This window comes from Myotis nattereri (genome assembly GCF_964212035.1).
Source record: "Myotis nattereri genome assembly, chromosome: 1".
NCBI classification, from domain to species: Eukaryota; Metazoa; Chordata; class Mammalia; order Chiroptera; family Vespertilionidae; genus Myotis; species Myotis nattereri.
Genome location: NC_138075.1, coordinates 173,400,364 through 173,420,965, shown reverse-complemented (window position 1 = coordinate 173,420,965; position 20,602 = coordinate 173,400,364). Strand labels below are relative to the sequence as shown.

At 40.6% G+C, this 20,602-nt stretch overlaps 2 protein-coding genes across 3 annotated transcripts in view; both read right to left on the bottom strand.

Annotated features, from left to right (window-relative positions):
• Window positions 1-847: 847 nt before the first annotated feature.
• On the bottom strand, window positions 848-5,644 carry SCPPPQ1 (secretory calcium-binding phosphoprotein proline-glutamine rich 1; the record flags this gene model as incomplete). Its single annotated transcript, XM_081111806.1, has 5 exons — window positions 848-889; window positions 1,781-1,813; window positions 3,793-3,870; window positions 4,163-4,195; window positions 5,588-5,644. The coding sequence occupies 5 exons, from the start codon at window positions 5,642-5,644 to the stop codon at window positions 848-850; spliced, it is 243 nt and encodes an 80-aa protein (XP_080967932.1).
• Window positions 5,645-8,949: 3,305 nt separating this feature from the next.
• The window catches only part of SPARCL1 (SPARC like 1), a 60,943-nt gene continuing 49,290 nt past the window's right edge, over window positions 8,950-20,602 (bottom strand). For both annotated transcript variants that reach the window (XM_081095077.1, XM_081095078.1), the window contains 7 exons: window positions 19,919-19,991; window positions 18,558-18,676; window positions 18,003-18,123; window positions 16,334-16,470; window positions 14,382-14,530; window positions 13,641-13,789; window positions 8,950-9,371 (listed from right to left, as the gene is read on the bottom strand). In XM_081095077.1, the coding sequence (XP_080951203.1) occupies window positions 9,343-9,371; window positions 13,641-13,789; window positions 14,382-14,530; window positions 16,334-16,470; window positions 18,003-18,123; window positions 18,558-18,676; window positions 19,919-19,991 (777 nt within the window). In that variant the 3' untranslated portion in view covers window positions 8,950-9,342. The remainder of the gene's footprint in view (window positions 9,372-13,640; window positions 13,790-14,381; window positions 14,531-16,333; window positions 16,471-18,002; window positions 18,124-18,557; window positions 18,677-19,918; window positions 19,992-20,602) is intronic.

The following is a 20,602-nucleotide window of genomic DNA, read 5'->3' as shown; positions in this document are numbered from 1 at the left end:
TTTTTTGTTTTTGAATTTAATAGCCATGCTTTATTTAGTTTCCAAATGAATTGGAATAATAAAGATAGTAATATTCATGATGAAGTGGCTCATCATATGTAGGGTATTGAATGTATAAAACCTATACATTCTATATATATAATGTGTGTATATATATATATATATATATGTGTGTGTGTATATATATATTCTCTCTATATAAAACCCTAATATGCAAATAGACTGAATGGCGGGACAACCAAACAACTGGTCGCTATGACGTGCGCTGACCACCAGGGGGTGCACATGGAACATGGTGGGCGTCAGCCATGGTGGGATGGTGGAGCAGGTGAGTGGGGAACCAGACCACGGTGGGGTCTGGTTGCTGTCATTGGGGTGAGCCTCTGGTGGTTACTGAAAATTCTTTGCTCCCACACACCACGGTCCCGCTGGGCGCTAGCACCTGCTGCCAGCTGGGCCCCGCTCGCACCCACTGCTGGCACCAGAACCACTGCTCGCATCCATTGCGAGCACCCTGAGGGCTTATCCACCTCCCCCTGCTCCTGAGGGGCTATTGGGGCAGCAGCCACCGCTTGCACCTGCTGATGGTGCTGGCCCCAATTGCTTTGTGCCATCAGTGGGTGTGAGTGGTGCTGGTGCTGTCAGCGCACGGGAGTGGCAACGGGAGCAGGGCTGCCTGCAGACGGGGGACCAGGGGCTGCAGTGGGAGAGGCCGGCAGGGGCGTGGAGGATGGGCCAAGACCTGCCACTGTGCCCACTGCAGCCTCATGGCTCACAGTTCCTTGCAAGGTGCACAAATTCGTGCACTGGACCCCTAGTATTTTTATAAACTTTATGGATTAACAGACTAGAATATATTTACCGCTATTATGTCATTAGGTGTCAGGACCTAAAATAAAGAAAACAATCAAATAATCAAGGAGGTGTAATTCAGCATTTTATCTATCTTTTTTATGTTACACATTTTATATTAGCTTGATTAAATGGAAACATGCTTTTTAGAATTCTTAGCATTACTAAAATTATGGCATTGAAATTTGTATTTGCTAATATTTTAAGTAAATCCCTACAGCCAACTCCCCCATTTTCTTTTGTGAGCTCCAGATGTAGTAGGGACTTTTAGGGAAGATCATTAAACTTATGCTTACTGGGTTGGAAAAAGGCTATATTTTGGGATTACTTCTTTATGAGAAAAAACTTTAATGTCATTTCCTATAATTTTAGGAAAGATTATTGTTATGTACATAACTTACTTTTTGGTTTGTGACTGAGTCAGTCTTGTCATTTGTAATTATTCCTCATTCAATACAATCCCTCCAGAAGTAAAATTTAAATCAGCGGTTCTCAACCTGTGGGTCACGACCCCTTTGGGGGTTGAACGATCCTTTCATAGGGGTCGCTTAAGACCATTGGAAAACACATATATAATTACATATTGTTTTTGTGATTAATCACTATGCTTTAATTATGTTCAATTTGTAACAATGAAATTGGGGGTCACCACAACATGAGGAACTGTATTAAAGGGTCGCGACATTAGGAAGGTTGAGAACCACTGCTCTATATAATCAAGAAAATTTCAGGTCTTAGGTAGTTCAGTTTTCAAGAGTATGCGAGATTTGTACATTAAAGGACTTGAGTCAAACAAAGTATCAATAACTAATGAACCCTGTAAGAGAATAATAACCATTAATGCTTATATCAAATTCTCTGATTAAATTGAAATAATTTTCAAGTTTTGTTTTGTATTCATTTAAATGGGAACTTTAAGTATAATTACCTGATTTGGATTATATGGAAAAGGAAGAGGAATTGGAATCTACCAAAAAAATAAAAAAAAATAAATGAGTTGCGAATAGAATAAAATGTGAACATTTTGCTTTGGCTTTTTTTCTCACTTATGCATTCATTTTCTCATCCATCCAGTCATCCATCCATCCAGTAATTATGGAGCAGTTATGTGCTGTCAGAGAGCCCACCTTCTAATTCGTGGAGGTTAGATTCCAAATCTTCATAATTTTTTTCTTTCAAGAGGTATGCTTATTTTGCTTAATTAGTCAAACCTAAAGCCCAGGAATCTGTTCTACATGTTGATAATTCTTGCAAATCTATCAGTTTCTCTACATTCATTCTTTGCCTGATATTTTTTTTCCTGTTCAGCCATTTCATATAGGAAGAGGACACAAATAAATCTTTCCTCTTCAGATCATGGCAATTTTAATTACCCCATAAGCACAGCCACTAAGATCTATTATTAGGAGAAAACGTGGCAAAGGGGAAACTTTGCCTGATAGTTAATACTACTCTGCCACCTGGTGGAAGGAAGAGTTTCCATTTCAAATACCAGTGATTTTTTTTTCCATATAGATTTACACTTAATTTTATAATAGAGATGATATAGACATATCTCTATAATTTTATATAGAGATTCCTATATTCTAATTATAAACCAAGACTTTAGAATTTTGTATTAATTTAAAACAAATCTTACTGAATGTCAGCCCAGAAAGGGGAACAATGCACCTAGATTTGACTAGAATAAAAATAATTAGCAATTAATTAAAATGTAAGTACTTAGAAATTTAGTGGCTAAGATTCAGTTAGGACATGTGAAAATGTTTAAAAAGGATGTTCCAGTGCGGACTGTAACTTTGGTGACAAATTTCCAAAAGCCTACTTGAAGTTGAGAAGTAAACCATTTGAAATTAAATACCAGCAAAGGGAAGGTGTTTGTTACATTTAGATATAAAAACAAATTTACACAGAATCGTATTTATGTTTTAAACATATTTTTAGGTGATAAACAAGACATTAAGCAAGATGCTATCTTAAAATTTGTGTGAACTTTCCAAAACATCATTGCTTAAATACTGTCCAAATTTAACGTTTCCAACTTGTGTTGCAGCCCCATTGTACTGGTCATTCTTCCCCCAAATTGCAAGGTCCTTCTTAGGTCTGTCCCAAGCACTGTGGTTCCCTCTCCCTCACCCGCTTCTCATCCTGGCTCAGATGCCATCTCCCTGTGAATGAAGTCTTTGATCCACAGCCGAAGTCAGCTTTGCATTTGCATCTAGACGCACTTATCAAATCACAGTGTCTTGTTTTTCATTTATGAATTTCTCTTCCTCATCAGACTGTGAACTTATACTCTTCTGTACTTCCAGCCCTCACTATAGACCCCATTAGATAATAGACATTCAGTAAATATTAACCGAATGAATGCTGTTGGCGTCAATAAAAGTATTACATACAGAATAAAGGCAGTTCTATTATGTATTTAGCATTGTTCCGACCTTTATTAAAAAGTGTTATAAGAACTCAGATATTAAAAAGATGAGAGAGGGTCCGATAAGAAGAACAAACCAATTATATTGTTTGACCTGTGAGAAAAACTTAGGAAGAGCTGGGGGGGAAAAAAAGCTTTGTAGAGAAAAGAAAGCAACAATCACCTTTCTTAACAAGGTGATTAAGAAAAAAAAAAAAAAAGAATGGGTCTTATAGAAAGAGGGCAGTATTCTCTTCATGGAGAGTAACTAGCCTCATCATAGTTTAAGTAACTCAGTATAAATACTTTCTTGATGGCAAGAGGAGGAGACTGAAGATTTAGGGGGAAGTTTGCTAGTCCCTTGTCACACTCCACCACAAGCTATGTGGGGAGGGGAGTGTGAGTAGCTGATGCCTGGCAACCTTGTAAAGCTTCACATTTCTCTATTAAAATTTGGAAATTTTTATCATCATCATCCAACTAATAAGTATTCTTCACAATTTGAGATTTCCCAAACCCATACTTACTGGGGGAAATTGTGGAGGTGGGAAAAATGGGATCTGAGGAAAAAATGGTAGTCCTGGGGGTGGGTAAAAGCTAAATCTCTGTAAGAAGAAACACGATGTCAGTGATTGCAGACAATTGCAAACTTATTTTATTTTTTTAAACTTTTTTTATTGCTTAAAATATTACAAAGAGTAGTACGTTTGTCTCCTTTTTTTCCCCCTTGACCTTCCCCCAGCCTCCCCTACCCCGCGGTGTCTTGTGTCCATTGGTTATGCTTATATGCATACATACAAGTCCTTTGGTTGATCTCCTACCCCCACACCCCCTACCCCCAATTGCAAACTTTTAAAATGATGAACATGCCCTTTGAAAATACAACTAGAAGTTTACCTGATCACTGGAACTGCCTCCAGATTGTTCGAGCTTGTAAAAACAATAACAGCAACGAGGTGAAACAACATATGTGGCAAAACATTACTCATTACAAAGAGGTTTTATTCTAACTGAGGGTAGGTACCAAGCTGCTACTGAGCATGATACTCATCAGTAATGTAGCTTCACCTCTGAAATAAAACACGGCTGAGTATCTAATAAGGAAAAGTTGAATTAATTCTGCCCAGCGATCAGAATGGAAATAAGTCTCTTCAGATTAATTAATACTACATGCCTCTTTTTCTTTGAATCAACAATGTTCTCAGCATCTGGAAGTTAAAAGTGAAGGGAGTATGGAAGTAGAAGTTCAGATTTGGTATCCCCAAAAACAAATTTTGAAAGCTCCCTCACTTCTCTGAAAACCCCTCTGTTAAAAAAAATGTGCAGGGAAGAGGGTTTCTTGCCTACTTGGTGTCCTACATATTCAGACTATAACAGACACAGGTTAGACTCATAGGTCTCACTTGGATAGATGTAGAAAGCACGGCTATAGTCAACCTGAGACAGTTTGGGGTAAGGGTATCCTACACAATACAAGCGTGGTATGCGAATTGTCCCCTGGACAGGGAGGTCGTCAGGGGTTTGACCAGGGGGCGGGGCCAGCCAGGGAAGGGAGGGAGGCCCCAGCTGGCAGCCGACAGCCACTAGGGACACTACCAGTGCATGAATTTTGTGCACTGGGCCTCTTGTTATAAATGAAACTCAATTCAAACTGTGTAATTAAGACCTAGGTCACGCCCTAGCCAGTTTGGCTCAGTGGATAGAGTGTCAGCCTGTGGACCAAAGAGTCCCGCATTCGATTCCGGTCAAGGCCATGTACTTCGGTTGCAGGCTCCTCCCTGGCCCAGGCCCTGGTCAGGGCTTGTGCAGGAGGCAACCAATCGATGTATGTCTCTCACATCGCTATTTCTCTCTCCGTCTTTTCCTCTCTCTTCCACTTTCTCTAAAAATCAATGGAAAGATATCCTTGAGTGAGGATTAAAAAAAAAAAAAAAAAGACCTAGGTCACTGCAGAATATTTGTTCTGTCTTGCTAAGTTTATTTAAGAGTTTCCTGTGCTCCAATTAGGACTCTTCAGTGCTCCTGCATTTTTATCATTCTCCGCAGGTCCTGAGGTCGCTCTTATAACTCACTTTACAGACTGGGAAGCCACGGGTTTCTTCCTCGCTCAAGGTCATGCACTTAGCAAATGGCACCATGCAGCTGGGATTCGTATTGGGAAGACCCTTGTGCTGAGGGAAAAACGGGACGTGTCTGGGTCTACAGCATTGCTGGACTCCACGATCCTCTTCTGTGAAATGAGAACATTTAGGAAATGCTTTCTAACCCAGAAATACTGTCTCTAGAATGGAAGTAGAGTGACAACTGGTGGGGAGTACTCACAGGGATGGGCAGAGCAGTGGCAGTGCTCAAAAGGCCAGCCAGGATGAGAAATTCCATTCTGAGGGAGGAGTCTGGAATGAAAGGGTGAGGACAGTGGTCGGCAAACCTCAGCTTGCGAGCCACATGTGGCTCTGTGGCCCCTTGAGTGTGGCTCTTCCACAAAATACCACGTGCGGGCGCGCACGTACAGAGCGATTGAAACTTCATGGCCCATGCACAGAAGTCGGTTTTCAGCCTGGGCGAGTCCATTTTGAAGAAGTGGCATTAGAAGAAGTGGGGGTATGTTCGCTGAGGTCAACCCCTCAGATTGAGGATGTTTTTAGCAAAGGCCAGTTTAGGAGTACCCTAATTAATAACAATGTACCTACCTATATAGTTTAAGTTTAAAAAATTTGGCTCTCAAAAGAAATTCAATCGTTGTACTGTTGATATTTGGCTCTGTTGACTAATGAGTTTGCCAACTACTGGATTAGGAGATCATTATCAGGTTGTTGTTGTTTTTTGCCTACCTCCTATTCCCATTGTAATAGACTGTTTAGTGAGAGGAGTTGAAATCCTGGTCAGGCTAACTTCTGCCTCTAGATTCAGGCTCTGTAAGCGCCCTAGACTGTGCTTTAAAATGCATTGAATGCCTTTAGATGAGACACACATTCTCTGGTTCATAGCATTGCATTCCTACTCTTCCTCATAATCTATTCCAGTGGTTCTCAAACTTCTGGCCCTTTAAATACACAACCATAAAATTATTTTTGTTGCTACTTCATAACTGTAATGTTGCTACTATTATGAATCGTAATGTAAATATCTGATATGCAGGATGGTCTTAGGCGACCCCTGTGGAAGGGTCATTCTACCGCCAAAGGGGTCGTGACCCACAGGTTGAGAACCGCTGATCTATTCTGTTCGGTCCCTGAAGTTATTTGAATTTGTTATCTCTACCCACAGATCTTCAAACACCAGTGTTATATCATGCTTAGTATTGGGGATGTACCTTTACTGGCTCAAATGAGATTCCTTATGTAATATACAGATAAATCCACCTTGAGCTTCTATGAACCCTGTGAGACTCACCATGGTCTGGATGCTGTTACTGACAACTTTAATTTCTCAAGAAGGAAAGGATCTGGAAAAAATCTTGTGAGGCATAATGGGTTGGCAGACAAAAAGCATAATATGAGTAGATTCCATAAAGCAAATCAATGTCGTCTTTACTGGCTAGTTGATTCAGAAAGCAAACCTTTTTATGTTCCTCAATCACACTTAATTTAAATGAACTTACCTTGTGAGTTTCCAGCCAAATAACTGAACTCTAGAATTGAATTTTGGAAGAAAAAGAAACTTCATCATGTTCTTATTAAGACTTGTCCCCAGGATCTGAAGCAAGATGAACCTCTTTATATATAAGTCACTCTTCAACTATTTCATATGTACTTGAAACTGAAATCCGATTTAACTTTGTGCCATTTTATTTTGTCTGAATTTAAGCAACTTATCCCCCTCTCCCTCCTTTCCCCACATCTCTCCTTTGTAGTTTTCTTCCTTAGATTCAAACCCTTGAATTTCTTTTTTCTTTTGTCAACTGAAACTATTAGAAATCATTAAATTCTCCAACACAAGAATATCTTACATTCTTTTACCTAGTGCAATAGAATCAACCCAAATGACACTGTATGTCTTTTTAAAAAATTACCTTTGCTTCAAATGGCCCTCGGAGCAAGAATTCAAGGAGCAGTGTGATCTCCTAGTACCTCTATGCCCATCTAGTATTTAAGCTGTATTACTAATGCCTTCATGGGTATGGGCAATATGAGTCATAAATTTCAAAGCTAAAGTGAATAATTGTTTCCAGACTAGAAACTCCAACTCATAAAGTCTCTCAATTGCACAGAGATAGGATTAGAGACTGATTACTGAGAAAATAACTTCATCCCTTTGGTTGGGATTAGGGTAATGTCTTTATCACAACCCACAATTAAACACTGTGACCACCAAGAATATTAAAGTGCTTCTACAATATGTCATTTAGGGCAGTGATACACATGGGAGCCTGAACAGATAGAAAATGTTAAGCTTCTAAAATTTTCTATTTTTAGATAATATTTTTTATTTCAAAATAAAACATTTTTAGTAAATATTTAGGTAGTGTCTTCAGCATTAAAAATCACTTTTCACTATTCTAAAACATGCAAAACATTTAAAATGATAATTTAGGTCTAATTAATACCACTAAGTACAATTTCACTGTTCCCAGCAAACTCATGAATAGAAACTTGTTTTGTAATTAGTTAAGACCTCTCATGACATTTCTTTAGAGCTACATACAAAAACATTCTAAGTTTGGGATAATTTCTAAAATTATTTCCCTCATTGGAAAAATCTAATAAATAATAATTAGATTTTGACTAATCAAATTGAACTTAATTACTTAGACATGACATGGTGTGATGTGCTCTGCTTAAGAACAAGTGACTCACTGAGCTAAGAAGAGAGAGAAATAAAATTTTGAAGTTAATTAGGGAAGATTATCCTGATAAAAACAAACTCTGCCAGAAGTATCCTACAGATAAAGTTCTTAGGGGCACATTCTCTCAGTGACTATCAGAGATAAATCTCTTACCAACAACAAATTTCTGATTGTTGAAAGAAATGATCAGAGATAATTGCATTGATGTCTTTTCTTTCATGTAAGAAAATATGTAAAAAACCATTTTATTTTCTTTCAAATATTTAAAGTAGAGTAAGGGTGATAAGGTCTTTCAGATCCTACAAACTCTATTATGGTGGCTTTTATATTTTTGCAATCTAGCTTTTACTGTAATAATAGTTACCAAAAATGAGCTCAAATGAGAACACACTTTCTCTTAAGATAAATGTTCTTGCTTCAATTTACAGTAGTGATGTTTACCTCTGATTCTATTGGGCATCAAAGCAATTCAGGAATCTCCACTGTCCGTGTTATCTTTACACTATTTTGAGGACATGAAATGTGTAGAATTTTTACAGGGCCACCCTCTCTCCCAAAAAACACATGGACACCTGCATAAAAGCTAAAGTTAGTTGTATCAAGCAGTGCATAATCCTCTACATTTTCAATTGAATCGATAAAGAACACTTGAATTCACTTGTTCCCTGTTTAAACTTACATTATGACAAAGGACATTCATGAGCAACTACCATTTAACAATTGAACATTAGTTTCCCATAGGAAACGTCTCTCCCAACCATGTTCACACTTGTATTTTTTTTTAACTAATAGGGTCTAGGAAGCACAATTATAATTTGATATGAAGCCTGAGCCCTGGGCTGATCTTTCACATATAGTTCTTTAAATAAATGACTGGAAAAAAAACTTGAACAAGTACTTGGATTTCTATGGATTTTTATTAGGGTAGTAATACATGGAAAATAATACACGTTCACAACAAAAGGGCATTGTTGCATTTTCTCGACATGCACATGGTATTACAGACAAAAGGACGTATCTCATAAATTGATACAGTGTGATGAGTTAAACTGTTTACAAACAGCATACAGCATTTTGCTCATATCAACTTCACTTAATGTTAAAGTCTTATTTCCAACATCAATGTTAAATGGCTGGTGCATAGACAGTTATCAAGCAATTACTCATTGTCTTCTCAGACATGCAAACATTCGGCTAAATATAAATCTACACGTATCGCAGCTGCATGGATTTCAGAAGTGGTCAGCAGAGAGGAGGATGCTGGGAAGTTTGAGTTCTTGCAGATCTTAATTCAAAACAGGAGGTTTTCATCTATGTCTTCTGTAAAAAAGCGAAAACAAAACAAAGCACAGTTTTAGGAAGTAGCCAGAGTAGTACTAGAAACAAACAACATTGGAGCTGAAGGATTAGAACAGGCAGCATGATGGTTCTCATCCTGGGGAGGGCATTGGTCACCTGTGAAGCTTAAAAAAATATATAATTTCAGGCTTCATGCCTGGCTTCCTGAATCAGAACCCCCAAGGGTGGGCCAGTGGCGTGTACATTTAGAAAGCTCTGCAGGTAGTTCTGATGGAGGGTTGAGAACCACTGATAGAGGATGTTGCAGGGAGGCCCAGCCAAGTAATGCCAAGTATACTAATCTGTAAGGGTTGTTAAGATATAATGGAAATAAGTGGAGGTCCAGTGACAAATCAAATTTCCAATCGAGTAATTGGAAAAGAACTTGTTGCTGCACCTACAGAAGAAGACAGACTGCCCCTTACCAGTATGGCCCTCCCTCAGTAATTGTTGCAGACTAAGCTACTACCCTGTCTGGGGCACCAGGTAATTCTCCTGCCCAATATAAATCTTCCTCTCACTCCAAGAGTGGGAAAAATGATGAGTTTGGTATATTTCTTTGGAGCACTGGCTTCATTTGTAAAATTGGGATAATAGTTTCATTACTTATAAACTAATTTATATCCTATATAATAAAAGCCTAATATGCTAAGTGTCCAGTTGTCCGGTTGGCCGTTCAACCAATCAAAGCATAATATGCTAATGATATGCAAAGGCAGTTCAACTGCTCACTATGACATGCACTGACCACCAGGGAGCAGACAGTCAACTGGTTGACCAGTTGCTATGATGTGCACTGACCACCAGGGGGCAGACACTCCAACCAGGAGGTTAGCTTGCTGCTGGGGTCCGGCCAATCGGGACTGAGTGAGACGGGGGTTGGACATGCCTTGGAACCTTCCCACTGTCCCTCCCCGCTGGCCAATCTCCTGTGTCCCTCCCAGCCCCAATCGTGCACCGGTGGGGTCCCTCAGCCTGGCCTGTGCCCTCTTGCAATCCGGGATCCCTTAGGGGATGTTGGAGAGCCAATTTTGGCCCAATCCCACAGGCCAGGCCAAAGGACTCCACTGGTGCATGAATTCGTGTACTGGGCCTCTAGTTTGTTTATCTTCTTGAATATATCTTGAATAGGTTTCTAATATATAACTTGAATGTGTTTATTTTTCATTTCCCTAATGTAACTGCCCTAGTTCAAGCTCTCATCAACTCTTGCCTAAATCTACCACATCATCTTCTCAACTGTTTTTTGGCTTCTCCACAATGCAACCAAAAGAATCTTCCTTAAATATAAACCCAATGAAATCACTCCCAATGAAAACACGTTGGTGATCCTCCAGGACTCCTAGGGTGATGTCTTTAACTGGTTTAGTAGGACCTGCATGATCCAACTTGTTTACCCTATTAGTCCCACTAGGAAGGCTTTCCTGAAGATTAGTGTGGATATATGTCAATAAGTACACATACACATGTTATGTCCTGGGCAGTAAATAAGAAGACTCCACCACCTCTTAAATGAACCCCTTTTTGGACATAGAAGGAAAATGAGACCTGTGGGGGACGAGTGGCATACCCTAATTCACAAAGCCAGTTAATGACAGAGCTGGAATATTTGAGCACATTTAGTTCACATCAAAGGCCATTAAAATTCAGGAAAAGTCTGGCTAAAATTATCATGTCCTTCTGTTGATTTCTCAGCCCAGAGGGAAGGAAGGATATACTTATAAACTGAGACATACCTGTTTTTGCTTTCCCTAAATGTATCCCAAAGCAGTAACTTGTTTACTGGTTCTGACTGAATGTTTCATATGTGCTTTATTGGCTTACTGTGTGATAATTCTTTCCCTTCTTCATAATAACGTAATCACAGCCAAACCACACTGAACAAACAAGACCATTAGGAGCTTTGCAGTCACTGGACTTTAAGCTCTTCCTGCTCCTCCCAGACAGCCGCCCAGCCCAGAGCCTGAGGGAGCCTACCTGCTGAACAGTGGCCACAGTTTCCTTAAATAAACGGTCTCTGTTCATATTCGTCTTTTGCTTTCTTCTTTAAAATCAAGTGCCATCTAAAAGGGCATACACAAGTACGTCCTGCCCCAGCCACGTTATTCCCTCTCCAGAATGGTGGGTGGCAGGGGGAGACACACACACACACACACACACACACACACACACATCTCAATGTGAGAGAGAAACAAGAGAAACATCAGTTGGCTGCCTTTCACACGTGCCCCAACCGGGAATCGAACCGGCAACCTTTCAGGGTACAGGACGATGTCAACTAGCTAAGCCACTCTGGCCAGGCTAACTAGAGGCCCGATGCAGGAAATTTGTGCATGGGGCGGGGGGTTCCTCAGCCCGGCCTGAGCCCTCTCACAATCCGGGACCCCTCACTCCTAACTGCCCGCCTGCTCGCTCCTTACTACTTGGCTCACGGCTCCTTAGCGCTGCTGCACTCGCCAGACATGAGCCCAGCTTCTGGCTGAGTGGCGTTCCCACTGTGGGAGTGCACTGACCACCAGGGGGCAGCTCCTGTGTTGAGCATCTACCCCCTGGTGGTCAGTGTGCGTCATAGCTACCAGTTGTTCTGGTCCTTTCGCTGTAAGGGTCGCTGGGCTTTTTTATATATAGATAACTAATTCATCATATTCTCAGCTCTTTCTAATTTCAAGGCATTATACATGTGCATAAAGACTACTTTAAAAGTGAAGTTCACACAAATTACCTCTTTGGGGGAACTTCTTACCTTTGAGGAACTTAATTTACTGCTTGGTCATATGTTATTCTACATGTATGTTGTGAATGTATGTGTAAAACTTCAGCCTTAAGGATTTGATCTTCACTGTTCATTTACATTGTAAGCAGTTTTGATTTCCTATTTTTAAAAACATCTTTCAGCCCTAGACGGTTTGGCTCAGTGGATAGAGCCTTGGCCTGCAGACCAAAGGGTCCAGGGTTCGATTCTAGTCAAGGGCACGAACCTTGGTTGTAGGATCCGCCCCGGCCTGGGCCCTGGTTGGGGTACGTGCAGGAGGCAACCCACCGATGTGTTTCTCTCCCATCAATGTTTCTCTCTGTCTCTCCCTCTCTCTTCCACTCTCTCTAAAAAATCAATGGAAAAATATCCTCAGGTGAAGATTAACAACAACAACAACAAAAAATCTTTCAAATTTTGATAATTGAAAACATGCTTGCTCATAAAAATCAACTCTAACTTAGGAAAAGAAAAGCAAGTAGATTAAGACATAACCTAGCAAAACAAATGTCTAAATTTAAATTCCTCCACTGTGGGAGTAAAGAAAAACACTCTTAATTTAATTTTTTTATTTTTGTCACTGAAGATGAAGTAATGGGTCACTTTTGGGTTAAAGGAATACTATTGGGATACAACCTGTGATGTAAGACCCAGCTCTTGTTGGTGTGTGGGTGATGAATTCTGAGATTCTTCTGATGTCTCCCATCGGCAGAAGCAGGCTGGCTGCTTTACTCTTCACATATGATTTTTTAAAAGTTTGGTCCAGCCTGGCTGGTGTAGCTTAGTGACTGAGCTTCAGCGTATGAGCCAGGAGGTCACGGTTTGATTCCCAGTCAGGGCACATGCCTGGGTTGTGGGCTTGATCCCCAGTGTGGGATGTGCAGGAGGCAGCTGATGAGTGCTTGTCTCTCATCATTGATGTTTTTCTCTCTCTCTCTCTCTCCCTCTCCCTTCCTCTCTGAAATCAATTATATATGCAATACCCAGGTTAAGGAAGGATATCAAATCCTTTTCTCAGAAGGGCAGCCTTCTGAGATTTGCCACAACTCTCTGGGTTCACATCATTTTATTAGGCTTAACCAACTGCTGAGACCTCAATGCAGGTATCCTCTAAATATTCACACTTGCTACTCTTTGAGCATCATAAAGGGAGTAAAGATAACCTTGCCATGAGAGTACTTTCTCTGAAGGAGTCCTGCCTGGGATGCTGCCACCTTGCAGTTTCTAGGTTTCGATTGGAACACACAGCAGGCCGTCTCTATGAGGGCTACAGGGCTTAGGTTACAGCGGTTCTCAACCTGTGGGTCGCGACCCCTGAAAATACATCCTGCATATCAGATATTTACATTAAGATTCATAACAGTAGCAAAATTACAGTTATGAAGTAACAACGAAAATAATTTTATGGTTGGGGGTCACCACAACATGAGGAGCTGTATTAAAGGGTCGTGGCATTAGGAAGGTTGAGAACCACTGGTAGAGAATGATGATGAATTTACCTTCTTTAATTCCAAAGCAGTGGCCCCATTCCTTCAGGGTGATGTGCTTATCCTTGTTGGGGTCACACTCATCAAAGAAGCGAGTGATGCAGTGTTCCATGGGCACCAGAGATGCTCGCAAAGGAGCAAGCTCCGAATGTGTCAAGACTCTGCAATGAAATTCATGGCAGCCTATTAGCTGAGTAGCTTGTGTGTGAAAGTTAACTCTTAGAATCACCAAGGGTGTCTTCCTTCCACAAGATTGCTGACTATGCCAAATGAATAGTATGCTCATGAAAAGTTGCAAATGAAATAAACTATCTTTGGGTAAGATAGACAGCTTTTGGGGTGTCAATTCTTAAGGTTTCCCTTTTCATTGAAAACTGCCCTTTCCCCCATTCAAATTTGTAGGGGTGCACCCCAGAGATCATGTTTCTGCAAACTGGCCCTACCTGATTGTTCCAGATGTAGCACTTGACCCAAGTTGGGCCAATCAGATTATCTTGGGACTTTAGGATCAAGAGTGAGAGAATTAGAAGAGTCTCAATGGGAAACGTGTGAACTTGGGAGCTGGGGTGTGGCCAGACTCTATTATTTTCAAAGCAGTTTTGTGTTTAAACACCAAACCACCTTTATTTGGCATTTCAGTCTTCTAGACTAGAACCGGGAAATCCCCTAAATCTGTTAGAATTCCCTTTGTCGAGATAACTAGACATTATAACAGGAAAGTGACCTGGTCATGGGAAGGTAAAGAGTTCTTACCTGTCCATAGGATGTTGGTCAAGTTCACTGAACTGCCAGTGTACAGGATACACATACATGTGGTAGTTTTTCTTAAAGTCCCTTAAGAGAAGGTCAATGGAATGGTCCCCAGCCAAGAGTCTCTTTTCATCCAGGTAAATTTTCTTGACCTGGAATTAGGAAGGGAGAAAGAAATGTCATCAAATTATCCCTTGCTAAAGCTTACTTGAAGAGCAATGTAATACCATGACGGAGGAAAACAAGCCCAGGCCATTATATGAGACCAAATGAAATGCCTTCTAATCAACAATAGCCTTTCTTTTTTCTACATAGAATAACAGCCAACAGTAAAACAACTTAAGTTTTCAGAAGAAATTTGTCCTTTTTGATTTTTTTCTTTTAACTACATAATGTTTATTGCATTCCTTAAAACTATGAGAAGATTTTAACTGATTTAGGCAAAATTGTTGATCAGTGAGTGAAAAGCCCACTCGTCCCCCGTTGGCATACTCCATTCTTAATCCTCAGGGTATTGCCACCCACTGCCTGCTCAGGCGCAGTGTCGCCCTAGTGCGATACTGTTTGTCCACCCTGCCTGAAAATTCTGTTTTGTTTCTAATGCTCTCATGGCTCTCTGTGATGAGGTATTAAAGAGAGAGGATAGAAATTATTTTTGGGGAAATGTGTGCAAAACTCCTAGCTTGTGGTGTTACCCGTTATATCACTGAGTAATTGGAAGCAATCAGAACAGAACTTCTAACCATTCCCATGACCGTATCTACCAGCTTCCCTCCTGATCAGTGTGCATGAACTTCCTGTGCTCCTAATCTAAGCCCTCCCCTCACTGGTGCCCAGAGCCCACCCCTTCCCACCCCTCCTCATCTACTCAGGATAACCTATGGCAGTTGGGCACCTTTCCTTCTTCACTGGCTTATTTCCAGAAACACAGGAGATCCTCCACCATCTCCCACTGGGAGCTGGAACTCTTAAACTTACATCCCCCTCCAGCTTCCACCCTATTTCACTGTTTTCCTTTGCAGCAAAATCTCTTGAAAATATTGTTTATACTTGCTGCTTCTGTATCCTTCCTCTTATTCTATTTTGAACCCTGTCCACTAAAGCTTTTTTTCCTCTCCATTCTGCATTAACAGCTCTTGTCAAGGCCAACTATGATCATCACATGCCAGATCAATGGCCAACTCTTAGTCCTCCTCTTACAACCTATAAACAGCTTTGACACAGTTTAGGTGCACCCATCTTCTTGTTTTATTTTTTCTTCATAGCACATTCCATCTCACCTGGCATATTTTATACATTTGCATGTATGTTCATATTTGCATATGCGAATATATACATATGCATGCACAAATCATATATTTCAATACACATGCACATATACACTTATTTGTTAAGAGTCTGTCTTTTTGCCTAGAATGTAAGCTCATGAAGGCAGATATCTTTGTTTTGTTTATGTGCTGTATCTCCAGCACATAAATCAATTCCAGCTACTGGAATAAATTTTTTCTGGGACCTTCTGGAATCAATATTCTGCACATTTTAATATTAATATATTACTGACATTGTGAGTAATGAATTCTCTTATACCATAAATCTATGTCTGGCCTATGAGGGCAAAAAGACATTTAGGTTTAAATAATATGTCTGGGCATGAATATATAAATGCTGAATTGAGGTTCAGCTTGCTTAAACAGAGGTTGCTCTAGGTATGAGTTAGACAGCTCTCCCTCAGGCTACTGCCCTTTGCATTGGAATGGGGTGGTTTAGCATGTCCCATACCTTGTGGCATGAATGGTCACCGCTACTATTCCATATGTGCCAACCAGACTGGGGAGGCAAAGTGGGCTTTTGCTATACGCTTAGGGAGGTAACCCCCTCCCCACCTATGCCCTGACACCTCTTTTCCTCAGGCCTTCTGGGCAGACACGTAGGGAGCTGATCTGTGCATAACTTACTTTATTTCTCTGCTTCTCATTTAAATATCCAGCATGTTCAGGGTTAGGCTCATAAAGTTGCATGAGGATATTCTTGAGCCAGTCTCTCATTCTTAGAGGGAACTGAGTCACTTCAAAGTCCGTACAAGTAGGAATAGCTGTTTCAAGCAGAAAGTAAATCGATGTTAACCTTTGGGTCTTACTCCTGTCCTATGGCAAGTCCTCAGAACAGGAAGCGTGGCGACTGACAATACCCTCCTGGCCCAACCACCACAACATGGCCCTTAACCCTGGCGGCACAGCGGCACTGCCCCGGGTGTTGAAGAAACCTATCAGATGCCAGCTTCCACTCAAAGCAATTCTGATTTGATTGCTCTGGGGTGGAGCCTGGCATCAGGATGTTTCACAGGCTCCAACGGTAGCTTAGATGTGCAGCCAGGGCTGAGATCCGCGTCTCCAGAACCGGAGAGCTGGGACTTAGAGATGGAGGACACGGCTGTTTATCAGGGGAAAAGAGAAAAAGCTAGAGGTTAGCTCTTACTGTGGTCACCATGCGGTACTTTGAAATCTCAGTGGCTTCAAGGAACCAACATTATTTTTTTCAGTTCTGCTGAGATATAATTGACATACAACACTGCACACATTTAAGGTGTGCAGAGGAACGACTTGTCATGCACCACATATTGTGAGATGATTCCACAGTAAGTTTAGTTAATATCCATCATGACCTCACATAGTTACAAAAAAACATTTTTTTTTTAAGTTGTGATGAGAACTTTCAGGATTTACTCTCTTAGCAAGTTTCAAATATGCCAGACAGCGGTATTAACTGTATAGTCAACATTGCATCGACGGTTTCCTTCTTGAGACCACTGCAAGCCCGGAACAAGTTGGCAGGAGGGCTCTCTGCTCATGGCAGTCTCTCTGGGCCTCAGCGCGATGGAGACGCCACCTCTCACCACAGGGAAAAGGGAGCGGGGAGAACCACACAGCAGTTCTGAAATGCTGCTGCCCAGAGCGCACACGGGTGATTTTTGCTCAGATTTCCTTGGACAAAGCAACCGATATGGGTACATCTAAAAGCAAGGGGCCTGAGACATTTAGTCCCCTCCTGGGTCTAGGAGAGGAGAACCGGAAATATTAGTGAGCACTGCTGATGTGGAGAATCACTTAGCGGTGAGGAGATCCAAAGACAATTGAGAATATCCTGGGAAAGGAAGACGATTAAAAAAAAATACAAAAAACTTCTGGAAGAATATGTTGTCATAAAAGTTCTTGGCAGAGGCTTAACTTGACTAGGGAAAAGGACAAATAATTTAGCAAAATTCCAATGATTCATCTCAATTATTAAGTGGATAACATTGTATAGTGGTTCTGAACCCCAGCCACATATTAGAATTGTCTAGGTTACTTTAAAAAAAATGAAAAAAAAAAAAAAAGCCAAGGTTACAACCCAGTTCAATAAAATTGAAATCTCTTATGCTTAAAGCTTGGGCATTCTGCTTTTTCTTCTTCTTCTTCTTTTTTTTAAGTCTCCCAGGTTGGTTTTAATGTGCAGCCTGGGTTCAGGACTATAGTAGCTTTCTCCTGTTTGCATACGTATGAGCACATGTAAGTATGCTGTTCAGATATGCACAGATCCACCCAACCCTCTGAGCAATGGTGGCTGGTGGTAGTGACGGACTCTTACATTTGCAGGCTCCGAAATAATCCAGCTGCAGTTGGTGCCCCTTTTTGGTCCCCTCCAGTCTGCACTTAGTAGCAAACAGATGGCAGGAGCTGGCATAGGTCTGGTTGTCAGTGCCACAAACCTAGGAAAGACAAGCATGAGAAAAAACCCATGTCCCCGAACGCTCCCTGGGAAAACGCTCAGCTCCTTGAAGCTCACTGCGCTGGGCCCCACAGGTGGTCAGGTAGGCGAGGCTATTAAAATGATAACTCTCCCATTGGGCACAAAAAATGACCATTGAACTTCAGATAAGCTCAGTAGAATGAAACTGAAGATGTTCCAAGGATAGAGTGAATTTTAAAATGATTTCTATAGACCAGTGCCATTATTACCTTTCTAGGGCACAGTTGAAATTCTTTGATTTGGCTGCCATTTGTTCCTACTTAATATTAATTCAAATATTAGATGATAACCTGGGCTTTTAGCTTTTTTTTTTTTTAACAAAAAATTTCAATAGCTTCTTTCATTTAAATCACTAGTTGGTGTGCCTTAGAGACCAGTTTGTAGAATGCTTACCTGGTCAAGGAGTCTTGTAGGAGGACAAGTCATTGGATCTTGGCAAACACAGTGGGGTTTTCCCTGTTGGTCAGCCTTGCACATGTGCCCTCTTTTACACTGGAAGTTCATGCAAGAATCTAAGATAAAAGTTTGGATAGAGTAAGCTAAATTGAATATATAAACTCAAATTCATCCAGATAACAAGCTCCACTTTCATTAATAAGAGAAAATTTGGGAAAACTTCAGAAACCATTTTAATGTCAATTTTCAGGTCAGGTCTTCTGGCATAGATTATGTTACACAATAGTCTAGATTTTTCCTACATTTTTTAAATTTAGGAAATTTAGGAAAAACAAACAGCTCTCTTGGCCCGCCTGCAATAGTCATAGTCTGAAGTCTATAGTGCAATTTGTTTAGAAGTTAAATAAGCCATGAGAATTTTGTTGTGTTGAAATTAAAAATATTTGTGATTGGGAATTAGGTTTTTATTAAGTATGGGATCTAAATTTCCTAGTAAGTTATGGATTTAAGAATCAAGAAGGTAGAATTAATTTCTCTCAGAAGCAAAAGGATTTAGATAAAATGAATTCTAAATTCAGTAATATTGCAATAGGACTTCCATTTGGTAAACACACATACTCATAGCTATATAGTAGTCCCCCTCATCTGCAGGGAATACTTTCCAAGACACTCAGTGGATGCCTGAAACCATGGATAGTACTAAACACTTTATACTATGTTTTTTTCCTATACATACACAACTATGGTAAAGTATAATTTATAAACTAAGCATCGTGAAATAGCTTTAAGCTACTATTGACCTTCTGGCAATATGTCAGCCGGGGGAGGGGGGGTGGAGATCATTGGTTTTGGGAGAGCCTGGATCATCATGATGATATTGATGGTTGGATGTCAGGAGCAGATGATGTTCATCATTGGAAAAATTTGATATTTTTGGACTGATGTTGACTGCAGATAGCTGAAACTGGAAAGCAAAACTGCGAATGGGGTAGACTACTGTATATGAAATGTGGGCAAGAGAATGTCTACAACAGGCCCTGACCAGGTAGCTCGGTTGGTTAGAGCATCGCCTGCCTGATATGCCAAGGTTTCGGGTTAGATCCCTGATATGTGCATACAAGAAGCAACCAATGAATGCATAAATAAGTGGAACAACAGATTGCTGTTTCTCTCTCTCTTCATCTCTCTCTCTCTCAAATCAATTTTTAAAAAGAGAGAGAGAATGTCTATAATTTATGAGATCATTTCCTTAGGGAGAACTGGGGAGAGGAGAATTCTGTGAAATAAAGGGATAGGGGTAGCCCAATATAGCCGATTCCATCTCTTCCTTGATATAGTCACAAACAGCCCATACTCACCAACATCGTATACTCTAATGTTGCCTTCAGTTGAACTTTCATCTTCATTCAGTGAGCTCTCTGCTTTTTTGGCCTTTATAATAACAAGAGGAGAAGGTTAAGTCTATTGGCAAGCTGTTACCTATTTTGTATTTCTGATGTGCATACATTCACTGAGCTTTTCATATCCAAATCACGTCAGATCTCAAAAAGAGAAACCAGTCATAACTGTGGAAATAGACAGCAATCCTCTGAGAACAGGAGCTATTTCCATCTTCCTGCACTGGATTCAGGCTCTATCTCTGGGGATTACGCAATAAAAGTTGGAACTAACTAACATCAGGAGCAAAGTTGGAACCTCCCCGTGGGATTGGGAAAAAAAACAGTAGAAATATAATATCATCGTGCAATTCTGTGGGTAAGACATGTTACCTCAGTAATCTCTGTGAAGCTGCTGGCAAAGGTTCCTTACAGTTTCTAAAGTGTAAGAAAATTCCTCTTAGAATGGCAGCAGAGCTCTCAGAAATCGAGGCTGTTGACCTTGCCCACCAAAAGCTGTCAAGACTTCCTGGTGGGTGGCTGCCAAGGTTTTGCACTGAAGCTCCAAATGGTTAAACAACCAAGTAACAATATGCTTCCCCTTACCCGACTCTCACTCTGCTGTCTCCCCATTATCATTTTGTGCCTGTTTGCTTCATGAGGTTT